General features: G+C 37.2%; 1 protein-coding gene across 4 annotated transcripts; it reads left to right on the forward strand.

The window, feature by feature from the left end:
- Positions 1-800: 800 nt before the first annotated feature.
- LOC143889550 (LRR receptor kinase SERK2-like) lies at positions 801-21,574 on the forward strand. 4 transcript variants are annotated; one of them, XM_077393799.1, is made up of 14 exons: positions 801-824; positions 1,737-1,824; positions 2,207-2,283; positions 11,096-11,239; positions 13,119-13,248; positions 13,426-13,497; positions 15,944-16,087; positions 16,183-16,254; positions 16,778-16,843; positions 16,979-17,049; positions 17,165-17,305; positions 18,432-18,773; positions 20,146-20,540; positions 20,882-21,574. In XM_077393799.1, exons 4-14 carry the CDS (start codon positions 11,173-11,175, stop codon positions 21,194-21,196), a joined length of 1,815 nt encoding a protein of 604 aa, XP_077249914.1. In that variant the 5' UTR covers positions 801-824; positions 1,737-1,824; positions 2,207-2,283; positions 11,096-11,172; the 3' UTR covers positions 21,197-21,574. The 4 variants fall into 4 exon arrangements, with proteins under 4 accessions (XP_077249914.1, XP_077249913.1, XP_077249916.1 ...); XM_077393798.1 differs by having other exon boundaries at positions 810-950; XM_077393801.1 differs by lacking the exon at positions 16,183-16,254 and having other exon boundaries at positions 810-950.
- The last annotated feature ends 899 nt before the right edge of the window (positions 21,575-22,473 follow it).

The following is a 22,473-nucleotide window of genomic DNA, read 5'->3' on the forward strand; positions in this document are numbered from 1 at the left end:
CACAGACCGGTCACAATACAGGAATACACACTGTTTTTTGTTAGGGTTTATGGGGTTCTTAAGGCTCTTAACAGCATATTACATACGGTTTTCAAGGCATTTTATGCCTTTTCAATTTGGTTTATGTAAAAGATGATGTGTTTTGTTTTTTTATTGAGTTTTGTCTTGGGAGATTTTATAGGAGTAAGTGCTTTGAAGTCCAATATTTTTCAAAAAGAACAATCTTGCCCACTTCATAGGATGATCCAAAGTGTTCATATCCCAGGGTACAAATGTAAATAGGCTGTGATCCAAAAATCATCTCCATAGGATTATCCTAAGGCTCCAATATGTACAAACGACTGTACTCTTTAAAAAACACTGGGCTTCTCTCCCACACAACATATAAAATCTCATTTCCATAACAAATAAATAGGGAGAGTGCAAATATTAAACAGAGAAATCAAGCCTAATTCAAACAATTCATTTGTTGGGCCCGGACGTGTAGATAGGGTGTGCCCAGAAAATCTTCAGGGCCCACCAAATGAATGGTTAGGAACACCCATATAATGTGGGCCCCACTGTGTTTTTGGACTGCACGTGGATGCACAGCTGTCCACCGTATAATTCTCAATTAAACAAAGGTAGCGTGGATATCATTTTCCCGGGCAAACATAAACCCAAGGGTATCACCGTAAATAAACAAGAATAAATGAGCAATTTTTCGGACCTTCCAACTCATACACTACTTGCAAGAAACACACTGTAACTCTGTAAGAGTCCTGACAGGCGTTTATTTACTCAACGTTTTTGACGGCAGTCGCGAGAAAAACGTTTCAAATCCTGTGAGTTGGAAAATGAAACAAGCATGTCCTTCCCTCTCCCTCTAATTATTATTGCCTCTCTCTCTCTCTCTCTCTCTCAAGCAGAAAATATTTTCCACCATTTTCTAGAATCTGATATCTTCAAAGGTACAGAGTTCTTCAAATGAATCTCTCTATTTGTTTTCTGTCATTCTCTTTTGTAATTTCATTTTGGGTTTCTCTTCATCAATCTCATCTTCAATCTCTATCTCTCTCTCCTGGTTCTAACTTGGTTAATATATTTAGCGTCCCTTTTTTGGCACCAAACACCTTTTTTTTTATTTTATGTTTAAGTTTGTTAGCTGTTATGATTCCAAATGAGCTTCAGAGGGGTCACTGAATAATACCCTAAATTTAAGATGGTGTATATTACCAAAAAAGTGGGTGTAAATATCAACTCTCTTTCAGGGGATTTTATGCTGATTTCTGAACTCTTTTTTGGAAAATTTATGTATTTATGTGTTTTTTGGACTGTTTGCGAATCAATGGAATAAAATGGCAGAATGCTAGAGTAAAAAATCCATGACTATGTGGAATTTTAAGCCCTGTTTGGATGGCAAGATTTTTTTTTTTTTGGAAACGTTTGGAATGGAAAAATATTTCTAAAATTTACTACTTCTTTTACACGCGAAAAAAGATAATTGGAACCAACCCTATTCAAATTTTATTTAGAGGGGCTTACAATTTATGATAATATCTGTCCAAATTAACCATAATCATATCATTTCCTTCTAAATTGTGGAAAGGGAATTGTTTTTTCCCATAAGAAATGTTTTTCTTGCAATCCAAACAGGACCTTAAGTAATTACAACGGCCTAATCGTCATCACGCCATTGCTAATATCCATACTCCTTTATTTGTAATTCTATGCACACTCTCTTTGTTTGGTTGCAGGTTTTTGCGTCATAGATTAGTTGTGTAGGTAGTCAACAGGGAGGAGGCAAGCATTGGATTTGCATCGAACTTACCTTGTAGAATAGTGGTAAGTAGTGTTTGGTTGTCAACCTCGTAGAGTAGTGGTGGGGTGGGGGGCGGGCGTGGGGGGCTGAAATTCCACCTTTTTTGTTGGTTTTGGTTTGGATGTTATAGGGAAGGGACTAGGGTGACACATTAACAAACATGCAATGATTAACCAAGAGACATCCTGGTAGTCTCTACTGATTTCAATGGTATATTGGCAACCAAGCAAGGAGTTTTGCTCATGTGGCACCCAAAAGCCAAGGAAAAACCCTAACCCATCTTGGCTTTAGAGCAACCAAACACACCCTAAGGGCCTATATTTTAGTTTAAAGTAACTGGCCTTGTACTTGTATTTTACAACCCGAAAATTACAGTCATATGATATGATTCTTCATTGTTTTCAGTGTTGTGATGCCTGCAAGTGGATGGGATGACATAATTGTGGTATCGTACTCGCCCCAGATTCAATGCAACTTCAATGGTATCATCTTTGTCTAGCTCATTTTTGGATCATTTGCCTTTATTAAGTTAGAATTTGTAACGTCATTTTTGTACTTTTGAGATTTGCTAGCAGTTGTATGTTCTTCACATGTATTCTGTTCTTCTTCCTTTTTGTGTGTGTGTGTGGGGGGGTGGGGGGGGGGTCTTAAGCGTTTAGACCAGAGAAACCTTGGGCGGTCTCAATAGTGTCGTAGGTGTGTCGGGAACTTTAGTTTTTATGGGTTTATCATGGCTCTGGGAAAATTATATGTTATCTTCTTCAATGTGATTTAGGATCATGTTTCCAAATGCTAGAGATGCTTGGGATATAAAGATTACATTTTCTTTTGTTCATTAATAAACTGGAATGCCAACCAACAAAAACAAAAAAAAAATGTTTCCTATCTGTTTTGGAAATTAAATAGAATGAGTTCCTCGTCTGTGTTTGCTAGGAAAATTAATTTGTGACTTTCATGGCCCACAATCTTCTTAATGGTATAGGTTTCTATGTTTATATCTTCAGTAGGTTTATGGGCTGAACATTTCTCCGAATGCTATCTTTTATATTCTTGTTTTATTTGGGACCCTGTGGTGACTGCCTGCCTGCCTGCCTGGACTGTGAATACTGTTAGAGGAATTAGATCAAGCAAGAGGTTGCTTGAAGCATTACACCTGAGGTATCTAGTTTGGAATACCAAGTTTGTTGTCTCTAGCCCCTATATATAGATACACTAGGGTTATAAGAGGTTAATGGGCTCCAGCCCATATGGGCCCACTACACCAGATCCATTATCTTATTGGGCTTATATTAGAACATAATAGATTTATATACCCAACAATATCCTCCTATGTTCTACATATAGCACAATCCGATATATAGTTAATGTGATGTCCAAACAAAATTATTGAATCATCCATATCACTATATCAATAAAGATCTGTAATCCAACTGAAAATAAAAATACTTTAAAGAATAACCAAGAGTTTTAGAAATAATCTAAACTCAAACATAAGCAGTTTTATATGTAGGTGAACTATTTAATCAACTGAAAAGAAAATAATAGTTCCCACTTTTCTATAAGGATTTACTCATCAAGTAAGTCATCCTCATCAAGATCCAAATTGAGGCAATCTCCTCCATTTTTGCCAATTCTTGTAAATTACCAAATATGAATTTCATTAAAAAATGAATCCAACCATTTGTGTATTTTACTAAAAGTATCTAGTTCTACTAGAATAACTTAGTACAATTTCATAATGGCTGAAAAACAAATATCAATATCAATAAGCATCGATGTCAAGTTTCAATCAAGAACAAGACCTAAATAGTTTTTTTTACAAAGAACCATTCCATGTTTCCATTTGGAATGTTACAAGCATCATATCCAAATTGAGGTAAGCTGTATCATCAAGTTTGGAATGAAACAACCTTTCCCAAGAATGACATGTCATCAAATGTGGAATGACATAAAGACAACTGTAAACATCATTGAAACATATCAAGTGCTTATCTTGGCCAAGATAGGGAGATTCGAAAAATTCAAAATAACATGGTGTGTCTACACAGTCTTTAACCCCATCTCCCCCATAGTTTTGAATATTCGATCTTTGCTCAGTCCCTTCGTAAGAGCATCGGCCATATTATCCTTCAATCTCACATCAACCAAAGTGATAATATCTTGTTCTATAAGATAATTCAGCTTGGCATGTTTCAGCCTGACATGTCTCCTCTTACCATTAAAGAGTGAGTTTTTCACAATCGTAATTATAGCTTGATTATCACAGAACAAACTTAAAGAGTTAATCTTTAAATGGGTAAATAGAATGTCCAGGATCAGATCTCTTATCCACTCTGCTTTATCACCTGCAGAAGCTAAAGCATAAAGTTTCGATTCCATAGATGACAGAGCAATGCAAGTCTGTCTCTTTGACTTCCATGCAATAGCGGCTCTACCCAATGTAAATACATAACCACTGGTAGATTTACTGTCTCCTAATTCAGTGCCCCATGATGCATCAGAATATCCTTCTAGGATAGGAGGATGGTCATTATAATATAGAGCATATCCTTGAGTACCCTTAAGGTATCTCATCAGCCTTATAAGGGCATCTCAGTGCTCATGGCCATAATTACTAATGAAACGACTCAGCATGCCAACTGTAAATGCTATGTCTGGCCTGGTGCAACTCATAGCATACATGAGACTACCAATCAGTTTAGAATAATCTAACTGATTCACACTGTCTCCTTCATCAGAGATCGGCTTCTTGGTATAATCAAATAGTGTCTCAATCGGTTTACACTTACTGTATCCTCATGTAGAAAGTAGTTTTTCAATATAATGGGCTTGGCTAATAGTAATCCCTTGCCGTTCAAAACTTACTTTCATACCAAGAATGGTGTCAACCACACCAAGATCTTTTATGTCGAATTCTTTAGCCAAAGTCGATTTCACGTCACTCACTACAGAGAGATCGGAACCAAGAATCAACATATCGTCTACATACAAGCAAATTATCACAACCTTATTCGACACAGAACGAAAGTAAAGGCATTTATCTGAGTGACTGGTCTGAAAACCAAAGCTCTTTACTATCTTGTCAAATTTTTGATGCCACAATTTAGGTGCTTGTTTAAGACCATATAAAGGTTTGTGTAACTCACAAACTTTGTTCTCGAAACCTTCCATGACAAACCCTTCAGGTTGGTTCATGTAGATTTTCTCTGTGAGGTCTCCATTAAGGAAAGCCGTTTTTACATCCATTTGATGCACAAAATACTTCTCAATAGAAGCCAAAGCAAGAAGAATTCTTATCGTTGCCAAATGACAGACCGGTAAGTAAACATCAAAGTAGTCTATTCCACTTACTTGAATATAGCCCTTGCGACTAAACGTGCTTTATATCGAGCTATGGATCCGTCAGGATTAAGTTTATTCTTCAAAATCCACTTACAGCCCACAGTCTTAGCCCCTTTCGGCAAATCGACTAGTTGCCAAGTTTGATTTTGTAACAGAGAGCTCATTTCATCATCAATGGCTTCTGCTCACAACAAAGAGTCCCTAGATCTCATCGCTTCCTTATAGGATGATAGATCATTCTCTAAATGGTAAGTCACAAAGTCCTCACCAAATTTCTTGGGTACTCTATCTCTTGTAGAATCTCTTAAAAGTTCTGATTTAGAAATCAGTGTAGGGCGGGTGTCAGAAATATTCTGTTCAAACTCTATATGCGATTCTATAACCATCTCAATATCGTTAGGTCGGTTCAAACCATGATCTCTGAGAAATTTATTCTCAAAGGATACTGCATCTCTAGATTCTATAACCATATTGGTCGATAGATCCAAAAACCGATCAGCAGTACTATCTTCTGCACCACTTAGATAAACACAAGTGTTGGTTCGAGGTCCTATCTTAGGTCTCTTAGGGTCTTGTATCCTCACATAAGCAATATAACTCCAAGTCTTAAGAGTGTCATATCTACAAGGATGTTTATGCCATAACTCATAAGGAGTAGAGGTCAACTTAGAGTGTGATACTCTAAAAGCTGTTTTTCCCCAATAGCTAGTAGGCATGCCGGTTGTCAATAACATAGAGCTTAACATTTCAGTTAATGTCCTGTTCTTACGTTCAGCTATGCCATTAGATTGAGGCGAGTAAGGAGCAGTAGTTTCAAATATTATGCCCTGAGAGGCACATAATTCCTTGAACTTTGTTAAAGTGTATTCTCCTCCTCTGGCACTCATAAATCTCTTAATTTTCAAGTTCAATTGATTTTCAACACGATTTTTGAAAATTTTAAATTTATCAAAAGTTTCATCTTTCGATTTTAGGAGATAAATATGACAATATCTAGAAAAATCGTCTATAAAAGTGATTAAATACTTCCGACCACCTCTAGTAGTGAAACTTTTAAAGTCACAGAGGTCAGAATGTATTAACTCAAGAAGTTGTGTGCTCCTAGAAACCGAACGAAAAAGTTTTCTAGTGATCTTGGTTTGTGTACACACTTCACATCTGTTAAATCTAATCGATGTATCTAAAGGTATATTATAAGTTTTAGCAAGTGTGACCATTTTCATATAGTTCACATGTCCCAATCTAGTGTGTAAAAACTTAGGATCAATCAAAGTGGAACTAACCTGACTAACGGTTTCATTTGCTAAACTTAATCTGTACATACCATCGATTAAGAAAACACAGCCAAAATAATAAGAGTTAACAGTTAAAGTTACTCTACCACCCAAAAATGATGAACACATGCTAGCATTGTCTAAAATACTAATAGAAATTAAATTATTTTGAATAGCAGGAACTACTTTAATATTTTTTAAAGTTAGTATTTTACCTGAAGAAAGGACCAAGTTCACAGTACCAGTGTGACTCACTCTGTCTCGGCTCCACTAGCTATTGTAATGGTCTCTTTCACGCCAACAACATCCGTAAGTAGTTTCTTCGAGTTACAAACATGGCAGGTGGCTCCTGTATCTAACCACCAGTCTGAAGAAGTACTGGCCATACCATTGCCTAACATGGCAACAAAACTCTTAGGCTCAGCACTGCCCACCATCATATGAGCTTCCTTTTGTGGTGTGTCAGATTTAGCCTTCTTAGGTTGTTTACACTCTGTAGCAAAGTGACCCAATTTCCCACAGTTGTGGCACTTGCCCTTCTTTTTCTGAAAGATAGTCTTTTTGGCCTCCAACCTGGGATGTTCACTTTTAGGTGATTTGGATTTCCGAGGAAATTTCTTGGGATTTGTTACCGCGTTAGCAGCAGACTGTTGATGTCTAACCATCTCCAAATTATTCCTAGCTCGATTCTCATCTTCGATTCGAATGAATCGTTTGAGATCATCCAGTCCCACTTGCATCTTTTTCCGATACATCTCGATTTTGAAAGAGTGCCATGCAGATGGTAACTTGCATATGATTGCACCCACAAGAAACGAATCACAGACAACTATTTTCTCATTATGCAACTTAGATCTCTAATTCTCTAGATCAGTGACTTGAGGAGTGATTTCCTTTTCTCTTGAAACTTGAAATCCATGAATTTGTCCACCAGATGGGTCTTGGACAATTCCTCATCCTTCTTGAATTGAGCATCTAAATTGTCCTATGTTGTTTTAGCAGTGTTATATTTACTATAGGTTTCTGTAAGACGATCTGAAAGACAATTCAACAAGTAGTCTTTGCAGAAATCCTCATCTCTAAGCCATTGAGATTCATCAACTTCTTCATCCGTCTCAGCAAAGGTACTCAAAACGGTGTAAAAACAATTCATATATTTTAGACCGAATTGAGTCTTTCGCTTTCATGAATTAAACTCAGACCCACCAAAGGATTGAAGTTTGACCATCTCAAACGGAATAGTGTTCTTATCCATTTATATTTGTAGAGGAAATTAAAAATTGGAAAGAGTGCACCTGAATGGTGAAATCCGCGTGAACCGAACCGCAAGAACTGAACCGCGAGACTGGCGGCAAAACAGGTGAGAACCGATGGAGACCAAAGCCGAGAACGACCGCGAAAAATAGCGAGAATCGGCGGTGAACCCGTCAGCGACAAGAACCTGACGGCAAGAAGAACCGGCCATAAGAATTAGGCCCCAATAATTTGCACCAGCAAGATTCGGCTCAAGGTGAAATCCCAAACCAAGAAAAAGGTTTCGGCCTCCAAGGTTGCAACCAAAATGGACTTTCAACCAAAACAGTAGGTTGGCCTCCAATTTATTTCCAGCCCTTTCCAGCCCAACCAAGAATCCAAAATCAATAACGATGCCTGGATCCCTATTTCTGTTTTCTATCCAAATCGATGTAGGAAAAAAAAACGAGGGATTTCCGATTCAAGGTAGCTGGTTCAAGAAGGCAACCCACCTCAAAAAATATATATTTGAGGGAGTCACAACCCACGGCCAACTCGTGATTGCAGACGTCCTCTTAGATGAACCTGGTGGGTTTTCATAAGATGTTGAAATCCTCTTCCCCAAGAAGTGATTGCTCGGATGAGATAATCACACGGGAGAGAGGTTGCTCTATATGCAGATGTTTTTTTTTTTTTTTCAAGAAAAACAAACGTCTCTGTTGAAAGAGGTTGCCAGCAGATGTTTCACGCCCAAGACAAGTTCTCACAAGTGATGATATATCGTCCTCCATCAGATTGGTCTTTATCCAAAAAGAAGAGTTTCCAAGAAGAACTAAACGATGGGGATTATACCCACATGTAATCCGATTGGAGAGGAAACCCAATGATTCCACACCCTCTCTTTCGCCCAAATCATTTCTGTGTGAGAATAAAACCACGCCCAAAACCACTGTAGATAGGTTCCTCGTTGCACGGTTTTATTCCAACGATGGAATAATCTCACGTCCAAAACGACTGAATTTAAGAAGAAACCCAAATAAATCAAGAAAGAAAGACAGACGTGATTTCTTGTGAGGGAGGCAATCGCAATCGTTCGGTTAGAGAGAGAAGACGTTCCCAAAATTAGCGTAAAGAGAGATGCGAAAGAAAAACCAAAAACGAATTTAGGGTTTTTTTAATGCTTCAAGATTGTTAGAGGAATTAGGTCAAGCAAGAGGTTGCTTGAAGCATTACACCCAAGGTATCTAGTTTGGAATACCAAGTTTGTTACCTCCAGCCCCTATATATATAGATACACTAGGGTTATAGGAGGTTAATGGGCTTCAGCCCATATGGGCCCACTACACCTGATCCATTATCTTATTGGGCTTATATTAGAACATAATAGGGTTATATTATATACCCAACAAATACCTCGAGTGACGATAATTTCAATTTTTCAACACCATGCATTGTTCCCAAGGGGCTAAATGGAGCACAATGTTTGCAATTTAGAGTTTAGACTCATCCTACAAATGTCACAACCCATAATTTTCCATATTTTGAGAGAATCCATTGTGAGGCCCACTACATTGAGGTTATGTTTTAGGTAATTATGAACTGTGGGCATGGTTTTAAATTTCGGATTTCTGTCAAGACCTAAACTGAAATGTTCCGAAACCGAAATTGGCGATACGTATCAAATTTCGGTGGAAATTGCCGAAATTTCGCGAAATTTGAAAAAGAGTATTATTTTTTATTCCTTTCCCAAATTCAGCCGAAATTACCAAAATTTTGGCCCAAAAAGTCGACATTTCGTGCGTCTTTACCAAATTTCACGATTTCGGCTGAAATTTCGGTTTCGACTAGGTCCTAAATATATGCCGAAACCGAAATTTCAAAACATGACTGTGGGTGGCTGTTTTAACAATCACATAACTTTAAAGTAGAAAAAAAACTATTTTATGGCTTAAAGCATCGAAGAATTTCAAGATTCTCAGGCAGGGACAGCACCCTAAATAGAAGTATTGTGCAACTATAGAATCTCTCTTTTACATCTATCCCTGCCCCATCTCAAATGCTTTATTGGATACACTCCTATAGGGTCAATTTTCCTTTAACGACGACTTCTTGATTCCTGAATGCAAATTTGTTTGCTTTTGTTTTCTTTGTTATGGAGCACTGCCTAGCCAATTATCCCCATGACACCATTATTTTTAGAATCAAGGCGAGTATTTTTTTTATCTTCATCAAATTTCCATAAGGAAAGATGTCAAAGCATGCTAGTGATTCTTTATGGGTATGTTTGGTTGTGCGGGAGTGCCTCGGAGAGTAGTGGAATAAGAAGTCAAAAGGGAGGAGACAAGCATTTGAGTTGTTTGGAATTAGCTCGGAGAATAGTGTAAGTAGTGTTTGGTTGTGTGACATACACTCGGAGAATAGAGGAATAAGCAGGGGCTGTCATTACCAATATGGAGAGAGAGAGAGAGAGAGAGAGAGAGAGAGAGAGAGAGAGAGAGAGAGAGAGAGAGAGAGAGAGAGAGACTTCAACCAAAATTCCTTGCATTTGGAAGAATTTGGTTTAAACGTAATAAGGAGCAGGGGCAGAGGCACAGATAGCATGAGGGGGGGGGGGGGGGACCATGGCCCCCCCCAAAGACTTGCAAAATCACTTTTATGCTACATGGCTGTACATGCATGCTAGTTAGTTTAGTGGCCATGCCCCCCCCCCCCTAAGTGTAAATTCCCGGCCCCGCCCCTGATAAGAAGGGAACAAGGAATCCATGACAAACAATTATTACATGGGAGACATCCAAGGGAGTCAAAGGTGAGTCCAATGCTATTTTGGCAACCAAACGTGGAATGGCATGCCAAATCCAAGCGAAATTCCGATGGCTGCCGAGCTTATGTGTAAAGCTGCTTGGCTGTCCTTTGGCTTGGATTCTTCGCATGCTTGATAAGTATCCATTTTTAAATTTATCGTACTACCTTATACTTTTAACTAGCCATTATTTATGTAAAAAGGTTAAGGGAAGTGATATAGCCGCCCCTTTTGATCACTAGGAACACCCCCTCCCTGCAGTGTATCAATGACTAAAGAGGTGCTGTTGTACTTATGTCAGAAGAATTCAATGCCCCTGATTGCCACAAGCACTGACAGGGGGTGTTCCTGGTGATCAAAAGGGGCGGATATATCACTTCCCAAAGGTTAAATGTGAGAGAGCAGTTTTTGGCCCATTCTGTGCATCTTATGCAAGTTTACCTTTAGCTTGACTGTGCATGGTGCAACAAGATCTATTATCCCTTGCGATTGTTATTTTAGTTGCAATATTGATTTTAACATTTAAATTTTATATTTCCATTTGCTAAGGATGTTGTTTTCATTTTCTGTGCGGAGATGTTTCTAGTTATGAATGTCTAGTAGCATCTCATATTTTTTCCCTTCATTTGTGGCACATTTATGCAGGGAAGAGAATCCATTGAAGTGTGCACTGGAGATCACCCACCTCTCTGAAATAATCAGTCATAACAGTCCAAGAAAAGATGAAACTGGTTTATGCATTTTTTATGTTGGCTTTTCTGCGTTCTTTTGGGACATCTGATTTTCAAGGTACATAGACTTTTTAACATTTAATCAAAAGGAATGATCCTATGAGATGACCACCTTGTCATAGATAAGGATAATGTGATTATTGATCTCAACTATCCATAGTTAGGCCCACTGTAGATGTGCCATGTCCCAAATATCACTCTGATTGGATGATCCTAGCCGGCCAATGGCTATATGTGGAGTGATTCATGTTCAATAGGCCAAAATCCACTGATTGGATGGTTAGGATTGTCCGACCAGATCAACTTTTGTCCTATATCCTACCAAGGTGGGCCCAATAATTAGACTAACCTTTCTAGTAAAGCACTTTACAACTTACAAGGATATGAGATTTTTTATTTTTGACAAGCTTTCAGTGTTCAACTCCCAGTCTCAGCTTGAGAGGGAGTTTTAGAAATAATAAAGTGTAATATTGTTTTAATCAATGATGTTTCTATTGTGCTTAATTTGTGGAAATTTAGGTGTGATGTTGTAATTTTGACCTTACGCTCGTGCTATAGATATTTCAATGGATCATAAGAGTAACTGAAAGGTTGCTTGTCAAGTTCTTTCATGATTATCAAATTTCGTTTAAAAAAAAAAAAAAAGTTATGGTCCTAATTTATTCTCTCTGTTATTTTTAATGGTAACGGGATTTTATTAAAGCAAATAGAGACCGAGAAGATACCTAGCAGGTGTTAATTTATTCTTATCAAATAATCAAGTAGTGTGGGGCTACTCAGAGCTGGAATCTGATTGATTTATTTTCTGAATGCTTTGAATGCACGTCATTGCATTATGTCAAAACTTCTCGAGTTGTTTGCATTCTGGAAATAAGAACACGCAATACTGTGATAGGGTGGATTACAACCAGTATTAACATTTCATCATTCATAAATATTTCTGCTACCTTAATAGTTTTTTGAGAAAAGGCAAACTTTATTTACAGCCAAAAAACAACATGGAAGAGAACTCCCGCAACAAACCAAAAAGCCCAAACAAAAGCAAGCAGCAAAGAGTGAAAAACTGCTACAGAATAGGAAAATCATTATAGACACTGTATCATTCCCTATCCGCTCTGAATTTTGCCAAGTCATCAGCCATGCCATTGGCTAAGGAAGGGATGGGACCCTAATTTGCAGAAGGAAGTTGAGGAATCTCCATGGGCCATTGCTTTTCTATGACTCCCAAGAAATAATGTTAGATGAGTCAATTTCTATCCAAACTTTTCGTCCTTGATGATTAGTTAGAATTGTTGTGGAAAACATACTTAAGGAAGGCCAGTAATAAACAATGCAACATATGAGCAATTTTAATTGGCTTAGTAATCGCAATGTAAAACGGATTACTTAACTATGAGGTCGATCACAATCTGACTAACCAAAGCGAAGGCTCTGTGGGGGTGAGAAGAAACTAAAAGAGCATTGCCAAATAGATGACACTCGGAACACTCCGATGAGAGAGTCTCTCTAGATCAAGCTCTATTTTCTCTACATTGGAAAAGAACAAGGTCAATAATGAACGCTAACCAAATATGAACCAAAGCCTCTAAAAGTATAAACTGAATAGCTGTATATAGATGAGTTGTTTTCTTTTCACAGCCGTTTGTTCTTCACTATATTATTAGGAACATGAATCTTCAATACATCGTGGATTCTACTTTAAAAAGGTATACATATTTTCAAATGCGTGTAAAGAGAAATTTTTAATAAATCTTCCAATGTCAATTTTAAACTGAAAATGCCAAATTGTTAAGGTTTCTTCCTGAATGGTGTTGACCTGTATTTGAATGCTTTGTGCTCCTATGTTTTTCTGTGTATGCTTTTGCATTCTTTGTTGTCCTATAGTTCTGCCAAATTCTTCATTGGAGCACTGGTTGAGTAATCCTAAGCATTTTCAGGAGATGCGCTGTATGCTTTGAAGTTATCCTTAAAAGCCTCTCCTAATCAACTCACAGATTGGAACCAGAATCAAGTTAATCCATGTACCTGGACCTCTGTTATTTGTGAGAATAACAATGTCATTTCTGTGTAAGTTTTTTACCATGATACGCATACTATTCTGTGATATTTTCAATTCATGGATTGCCACTGCAAGAACTATTTTTCTTGAAGCTAATTATATTCGGCGAAAATATAGAAACATATAAGATAGAAGGGCTCTAACATAGTGTAGTGTTATCTGTTATATTTCATTCTTGATTGCAGAATACTGCCTTCCATGGGTTTCTCGGGAACTTTGTCACCCAGAATTGGAGTTCTGAAGACTCTTTCCGCCCTGTACGTATCGAGGACTGGTTAGCATTATTATTATTATTATTATTATTTGAATGAAACTGGTTAGCATTAAATTGAAGCTCTGAATTGCAATTATTTCCATTTCTAGAAAAGGAATTATGTTCCCAGGAAATGAAGATGGCATATCTTCTATATACAAATCTTCTTTCACCTCCTTTCTTGTAATAATGTTTTAGTGAAGTTTTGATATTGTTAACAATTTTATAGTATGAGTGGTTCCTTCTAGAAAAAAATTGATGTAGCCTTTTACATTATTATTTTTATATTTTTTTAGTATTCACGACTAATTAGGATGGGACCCAAATGTAACGGGTGCCTTACTGGCATCATTGTAATTTGTTTTAACTATTAAGTAAATGTTATATAAGGCCTTATGGGAGTCGTGAGGTTGGAAGCCTTATGGGAGTCGTGTGGTTGGAAGCCATAACACATGAAATAGAACCCCATATTTCTGTATATGGATAATGTATGGATGTTAGTTTCGTAAGGGATCTCGCAGAGTTGAGAGTCAAAACACTAAATTGTATAAACAAGCTCGGGTCTTTATTTCATAAACCTGCTATTTGTCAAACCTAGGCTTTCCAAACATTATCGCTTTTGGAATATAACCCAGTTTGTGTTAATTTTTTTCCAAGAAATGGCATATTACCAATTGTCCCAAACCTGAAACCACTGCTTACATATTTCAGATGTCCTAATTCAATTCAACTCAACTCAACAATGCCTTTGTCCCAAACTAGTTGAGGTCGGCTAAATGAATCCTTTAGAAAAATTTCATGAAGAAGGTGAAAGGAATCTACCCGGCTCTAATCCTGGCTCTAGTTGGGTTCTTCTACGTGGATCGTTTTCTTTCATTCTATCCTATCGAAGGTGATGTTCTATATTATGTTCTTAGCTATCAGTATCAAGTCTTTCCTCACTGTTTCTACCCAAGTTGTTTTCGGTCTGCCCCTACCTCTTTTTACTCCATCAATTTGGCACGAGTCGCCTCTTCTCCCTGGAGCATCCAAAGGCCTACATTGGATATTTCCAAACCATCTTAGCGGTGCTCTCTCATCTTCTCCTCAATTGCTGCCACCCCCACCTTTTTACGAATTTCTTCATTTTTTTAAAATTCTATCTAACCTTCTGTGGCCGCACATCCATTTAAGCATTCACATCTTCGCTACACATCGTATGCACATGCTGCTTCTTGGTGGCCCAACATTCTGAGCCATACAACATGGCTGGCCTCACAGTTGTCTTATAAAACTTTCCCTTCAACTTGGTAGGGATTTTACAGTCGCACAGAACTCCTGAGGCAAGCTTCCACTTCAACCAACCTGCTCTTATTCTATAGTTAACATCCTCTTCAATCTCTCCTTCCTTATGTAGAATTGAACGAAGATAGGGAAAGATATCCCTCTTAGGTACCTCCTGCCCAGTCATATTTACTACATCCTCATTCCGACTCCTTACATTACTAAAGTTGCATTCCATATATTCTGTCTTAGTCCTCCCCAGTCTAAAACCTTGGGATTCCAAAGTAGTTCTCCATAACTCTAACTTAGCATTTACTCCTGCTTTGGTTTCGTCGATTAATACTATGTCATCTGCAAATAACATACACCACGACACCTCATCCTTGATACCCTCTGTAAGCTCATCCATCACTAGCGTAAAAAGATAAGGGCTTAGAGCTGATCGTTGGTGCAGTCCTATTGTAATCAGAAATTCACTCATGCCATCCATGGTTCTGACATTAGTTACTGCTCCATCGTGCATATCCTTAATCACGCTTTTTTGAAATTATAGAAACGTTTTCACAATACAAAAAATATTTTTTCTACAAAATGTGCTCCATTTTTTCTTTTTATGTTTTGAATCCTTTTTCATAGAATGACAGTTGTAAATGCCAGTTTCCAAAGCACTTCCAAGACATTTTCGATCCCTTAGCCAGCAATTCATTAGCGATATATCATTTTTGGCAGTTTCTTGGCTTTCAGGTGCACATTTCTAACATTTGTTTCAAAGTTTTGTATATTGATTTCTTTGTTTGTTAATTATAGCCCATCTGACAAACTTGTGGCACTTTCTAAATTTCCCCCCTCGGAGGTGGATGTGGTATGGCCTTTTCTAGAGCAGTGAAGAACTTTATAAATACCCAGGGACCCATCTTGGGATGCCAAGAATTTAATAGTTCATTATATAATTACCTTATTTTGCAATTGTCTCGGCAGTTCTAGCTATTGTGCTCAATCTTGTTATCTTGGGTTCTTAGAATTTTCATATTTTTATCTCTTGGGGTGATTCTCAATATTTTTTGGCACTGATATTTGAAGCAGGTATTTTTAGTTCTTCCTCTGGCTTCTTTTCTCATGAAATAATTTCACTTCCATCAATCAACGTTTATTGGATATTAAAAAAGAAAATTAAATTCATCTTGCAGTGGGTTGCAAGGTAACAACATAACAGGTGGCATACCAGAAGAGTTTGGGAATTTGTCAAGTCTAATGAACTTGGATTTGGAAAATAACCATTTAAGTGGAGGAATACCAGACTCCCTTGGGAATCTTACCAACCTTCAATTCCTGTAAGTTTTATTGTTTGTAACGCTTGTGTGTTTGAGCTACTTGTGTTTTATGATTTTCTTATGAAAAATTGCTATTTCTGTGAACATATGAGCAGATCTTTGAATCAAAATAATCTCAGTGGAAAAATTCCGGACTCCATTGCAAACCTTCCAAAGTTGATCAATCTGTAGGTGGAAATATATTGTGTCTTTAGTATAGATATGCTAGGAATTGTGTTGCATTTCTATGCTCAATTTTATAGCACTTGTGGAGTGTATCTTGGATTATAAGCTATGTCACAAATATCCTTCTCGGGAATTCCTCGTCAAGGGAAAATCTCAGGATATATTATTTTTTTTTGGGTCTATATCGGGAAAAATGATAAAAATAAAATTATTTAAAATATATCAATATATAAAATTTAAGAAAAAAATATAAAATAAAAATATCGTAAAAATATCGGGATAATATTGTGACATTATCACTATATTTTATGATAAAAATGAAAATATTGCTATACTTTTAAAATCTCGGGATTATTTCTGGATTTTGTTCTTTTATCAAAATGTCGTGATAAAAACGTGATATTTTGAAAATATCAGAGATATTTGGGACATAAATTATAAGTGTTTAGTTTGGCAGTCAGTTTGATTTATTATGAATAATCTTCACAAATATTTGACCATATGTCATTTTCCCTTTCTTGGCAGTCAGCTAGCTTTCAATGATCTCAGTGGCCAGATACCTGATCGTTTGTTCAATATTTCCAATTACAAGTATGATTGATTCTACTTTGTACTATACCAATTAATATTGCAGCTGATGAATATCACTGTAAAAATCATTCATTGCTTTGTGATCTTGTAAGATATATTTTGTATTATTTTACTGATTGGGCTTACTTAATGAAGTTTCACAGGGAACAAATTGAATTGTGGCATTAACTTTCCAAACCTTTGTGCATCAAATTCTTCTAGTCCAGGTAATCTGAATAATTTATTTGTTAAAATCTGCAACATGTTATTAGGAGAACATGTCATACCTGTTTTTGGTTGGTATGATCATATGATGCTCTTATGTTTTCCTTTTTCGAGCAGGTGTTCAACATAAGTCAAAGATTGGGATTGTCATTGGAAGTATTGGAGGAGTAGTTGGACTCCTTTGCGCTGGATTGCTGTTTCTGGTGTGCAAGGGTAAACATAGAGGCTATCGGCGTGAGGTTTTTGTGGATGTTGCAGGTTTGGCTTTGTCCTTAACAACTCAGTTGAGTAGCTAATGTGGTTTCAATTGCAATTTTCAAGATAAAAGCCCACAATTTCTGTAATTCCTTCTTTTTTAAGATTTTATTTGGTTCCATTTTCTAACTTGCTGGGCTTTTGTATACATAAAGACTCATATAATTTATTTTCATCTCAAGCAATTTTTTTAATGCCATTTGGAATTTGAATCTTAGTAAATAATGAAAAGACTACAAGTTTCTTTCAATTTTCGAGAGATTCCAATCAGTATCAGACTATCAGGCATCAATTTTCCTCTTCCATATCTTAATGGAAAATACCCTCTGCACTGGCATAGGATGGATCTATAGGTGGGAATTTTCGAAAACTGTAGAAACAGAATTTGTAAGCAAAACATGCGAGAAAAGGTGAACTAGATGGAATACGAAACAATTTGTGGAAAATAAGAGAAAATGGAGAGGTTATGGGGAAGGGTTTTGACTTCGGAGAGTGAACAAGATGGAATCCAAAACAATTCTTGGAAAATAAGAGTAGAGAGTAAGAGGAAATGGAGAGGTTATAGGGAAGGGTTTGACTTTGGAGATTCATTCGGATATTGAATCAATCAGGAAATCATTGTATTCTTCTTGTTCTTGTTCATATTGAATTCCTTACCAACTCGCCATGGACGAGGCATCATTTATGTGCTTGTGTATTGCATCATTCCATTGTTTTGCACCGTTTAGTCGTATTTGACCCTACATTTCTCAACAACTGCCAAATGAGGGAAGTGTAAAATAGATGGCTGCAAATATCAAAACAAGGGAGTGAATGTCATCTGCCTTTTTCTAGTTACAAGATTACACATTTTCATTTCTGAAAAGAATAAAAAAATTTGCATCAAATTTTATTGAAAATTTGAAAACTATACCTATTTATATGATTCTTAAAAAGTAATATTCTATTAATGATGCTTTCTAATTATGATTCTAGTTCGCTGTTGTGTGAAAGTTGCTGATTATCAACGTTTGAAATTTCGGTTTCGGTTTCGGCTGGAAATTTTGGTGTAAATCTTAAAATATCGGCCGAAATTTTAAACCATGCTGATTCTCTCTCTCTCTCTCTCTCTCTCTTTTTTGAATTTCAGGCGAAGATGACCGCAGAATTGCATTTGGACAACTGAAAAGATTTGCATGGAGAGAACTACAACTAGCAACTGATAATTTCAGTGAGAAATTTGTTCTTGGACAGGGAGGCTTTGGAAAGGTATATAAAGGAGTGCTTTCAGATAATACAAAAATTGCAGTGAAAAGACTTACTGATTATGAAAGACCTGGAGGGGAGGCAGCTTTCCTACGTGAAGTTGAGATGATAAGTGTAGCTGTTCACAGAAATCTTTTAAGGTTGATAGGCTTCTGTACAACACCTTCGGAACGACTGTTGGTTTATCCTTTTATGCAAAACCTAAGTGTTGCCTATCGCTTACGAGGTACTAGTGTTTACAGTAATTTGTGTATGATTATGTGTTGTTGGTCACAAATCAAAATATATGAATCATCTTCTGCAATATTCTTCAGATTCCTACCTTTAAAAATAAAATCTTTGTTTTCTCCCTTTTATGTGGCCGGTTTTTTCAGCCTGTCCATATGCTTATCTTGATTTGTCTGCTGATATACTTCACGCCATAAAACATCATAACGTCAATGCCTTCATTTATACTCATTACATTTTTTGGGAAAAATAATCTGACAGAAACTATATCAATACTCAAACACTTTCCTGTAAACTAGAGGAGATTGATAGTCTGTGTTGCATGGAGTCGGATTTACGTGTCAGGATTCGACATGGATTCGAGGTGTCGGATTGAGCAAACCCCAAAAACTAGGATTTTTGGATTCAGTAATTTTATTTAATGAAATACAAAATTTAAAAAATTAACTATATAATCATGATAAAAAATTGAAGGTGGAGTAGAAGATAAAGGGGGAAGGAGGTCGATGTTAAGGGGTGGACGGTCAAGGCGCTATCTAGGGTTTTTATTAAAAGGGGACGGGTTGTGCTTTTATAAAAATAAAAGTTAAGAATAAAACATGTCTAAAGGAAAAATATATATGGGATTCACATTTTGAAAGAGACCACGATTTGACCTCCCATGCTTGTTCGTTTTCCATATCAAAAAAAGGAAAAAAAAGTGAGACCACGATGTGTTGAGTTCGCACGAATAAAAAGGATTCGTGTGGGACACAGCAACGACAAGAATCCGGGTGTATCCCACGTGAATCTATATCCGATTCACGTATTGACATGCAGGGGTGGAGCCAAGAATTTACACTTGGTGGGGCCGGACTAATTTACACTTGGCTGCATTGGTCATTGTGGGGGGGCCATGGCCACTAAACTACCTAAAGCATTCATGTACATGCATGCAATATAAAAGGAATTTTGCAAGTCATGGGGGTCCATGACCCCCCTCATGCTATATGTGCCTCCGCCCCCGTCGACATGGATTTCTAGATTAGCTTTTGTGTTCACTAAGAATTGAAGTGCTTATGGCACGCATACTGGGTATAGTGTCTTTGTAGGATAATTGATGAAACTGTGCAGTGTGTACCGTATTTATGTATGTTGAGACACATGGAATTTCAAATAGTACTGTATATATTCTTCTCCTAAAGATTACATGATCATTTTCTATATAGATGGTGACATGGGTCATGTGGACTTCTAAAATATTGTTTTTGTTAGCCATGATTGCCTAAGTTTGACCAAACATTTGTACTGTTTCCAATTATCGATGAACTATAATGGTCCAATATCTTCTTTTCTCTAATTGTATATGTTTGCTGCTCGAACTCATGCAGAGATTAAACCCGGAGAACCTGTGCTAGATTGGCCTACTAGAAAGCGAGTGGCTTTAGGTACAGCTCGTGGACTAGAGTACCTTCATGAGCATTGCAATCCCAAGATTATTCATCGTGATGTTAAAGCTGCTAATGTTTTACTGGATGAAGATTTTGACGCGGTTGTAGGTGATTTTGGGCTGGCAAAGTTAGTGGACGTAAGAAAAACTGATGTGACAACTCAAGTACGTGGCACGATGGGCCATATAGCACCTGAATATTTATCCACTGGAAAGTCATCGGAGAGGACTGACGTTTTTGGCTATGGGATCATGCTCCTAGAGCTTGTTACCGGACAACGCGCAATAGACTTCTCACGATTGGAGGAAGAAGATGATGTGTTATTGCTTGATCATGTAAGATTACAGGATTTAACTAATTTGGCATGACAAACTTTTAGGGAAATACATACATTTTGAAATTTTAGGTAAACATAAGCATGCCATGGACACCAATATCTAAATTTATCCACCAGACTATTACAGGGATACAAATGGTGGGGTAGATTTCAGGATATTGGTGAGCATATGATATAGATTATTTCTTGCAGCAATGTTGTGCCACTGAAAGATCTTGGCTGTTAAATCTTTGTCTTATATATCTTCTTTTTTCCTTATTAAAATACCCAACAATAATTTCCTATTTCATGTGGTTCTAGCTTCTTTCAACTAATAATTTCCCTGTTTCCATTGTGAAGGTGAAGAAGCTTGAGAGAGAAAAGCGATTGGAAACCATTGTGGATCGCAATCTCAGTAGGAATTATGATTGTATAGAGGTGGAGATGATGATCCAAGTTGCTTTGCTCTGCACCCAAGCCTCACCTGAAGACCGTCCAACAATGTCGGACGTAGTTAGGATGCTGGAAGGGGAAGGACTGGCTGAGAGGTGGGAGGAGTGGCAACAGGTTGAAGTGACTCGAAGACAAGAGTATGAGAGAGTGCAGGTGAGATTCGATTGGGGCGAAGACTCAGTGTTTAACCAAGAAGCAATGGAATTATCCGGCGGAAGATAACAGATAGGTAAATATCAGAAACAATCAGCAATATAGTTTGAATTCGGAGGGAGCGAATGTGTGTTTTGGGTCGGCAAAGGTTATAGTTTGAATTTGGAGGGAGCAAATGTGTGTTTTTGGGTCAGCGAAGGTTATAGTTTGAATTTGGAGGGAGCAAATGTGTGTTTTTGGGTCAGCGAAGGTTGTAGTTTGAATTTCGAGGGAGCAAATTTGTGTTTTTGGGATGTGTGTTTTTGGGTCAGCGAAGGTTATGGAAAGCAAAAGCATTTTGCTTCCACTAGGGAAAACTCTTACAAGTTACAACATGTGATAACAGCCTTGCTGCTTCTCTTTGAGAGTGTTTGATGTATTGCTGTTGTAAGTTTTTTGTTCCTCCTCTTTCTTTTTCTCTCTGCTACTTACCAATGGTTCCCACATTCAGATTTGAGTTAGGATTTCCCTGTGGCAAAGTTTTGAAAGATGACACTAAGGTTCCTTTGGATTTAACAAAAAACATGGAAAAAGTATGAAAGTAGTGTGGAAAATCCTTTTTTCCCCTCAATAGCGGTTGATGATCTTGGTTCACCAAGAATTGATTTTTTGAAATTCTTTGGGGCCGTTTGGATATGTGGATTTTAGAATCTGGGATTTCGTCAAAATTATAGCTAAGAGACAAGAGAAGAAGCGACCCAGCCGTCGTTTTGACTCGTGTTTTATTTCTTGCCCTTCTTTCTGTCAGCAAGAGAGTAGCAGATCCTCCCATATTTCCAAGTTTTAGAAATCTTAGGATGCAGGAGAGATTTTTAAAACCTGAATTTCTCACTTAAAATCCAAGAAACGCTGTCAGGACAACATACAACAGCTTGATCATGAACCTTCTTGACATCGCTATGCATCTCTGAAATTGCTAAGTTACAGAGCTTTTAAAGAAACTAAAGAAACTCCCAACACCACCCTTTTTTCTCCTTGCTTAATTTTGAGCCAGAAGACGAAGAAAAGAATAAGAAAAACAAAAAAATATTATAAAAAATTAGGCAAGAAGAAGAAACATAGAAAAAAAAACAAAAAACAAAAATTTGCTAAAAATCTAAGAAGAAGAAGAAGAAGAAGAAGAAAAAAAAAAGAAGTTTTTATACCACATACGTGCAACTATTTTGAAAAAATACACTAGGTTCTACACGGTTCGATGATCCAAACCATTCATTTGTTGGTGCCCGGCAAATGAACGGTTTGGATCATCGAACAATGTGGACCCCACGCAAATTTAAAAAAAAACAATTGCACCCACATGCGGACAC

Source organism: Tasmannia lanceolata, unplaced genomic scaffold (assembly GCF_043159265.1).
Source record: "Tasmannia lanceolata isolate RefF3 unplaced genomic scaffold, GAP_Taslan_0.1 ptg000013l, whole genome shotgun sequence".
NCBI classification, from domain to species: domain Eukaryota; kingdom Viridiplantae; phylum Streptophyta; class Magnoliopsida; order Canellales; family Winteraceae; genus Tasmannia; species Tasmannia lanceolata.

Excerpts from the sequence above, each read along its gene's own strand:
- LOC143889550 (XM_077393799.1), top strand. The coding sequence starts at position 11,173 with ATGAAACTGGTTTATGCATTTTTTATGTTGGCTTTTCTGCGTTCTTTT. Across the intron at positions 11,240-13,118 it reads TGGGACATCTGATTTTCAAG|GAGATGCGCTGTATGCTTTG; the intron begins GTACATAGACTT and ends AAGCATTTTCAG. Across the intron at positions 18,774-20,145 it reads TGTTGCCTATCGCTTACGAG|AGATTAAACCCGGAGAACCT; the intron begins GTACTAGTGTTT and ends GAACTCATGCAG.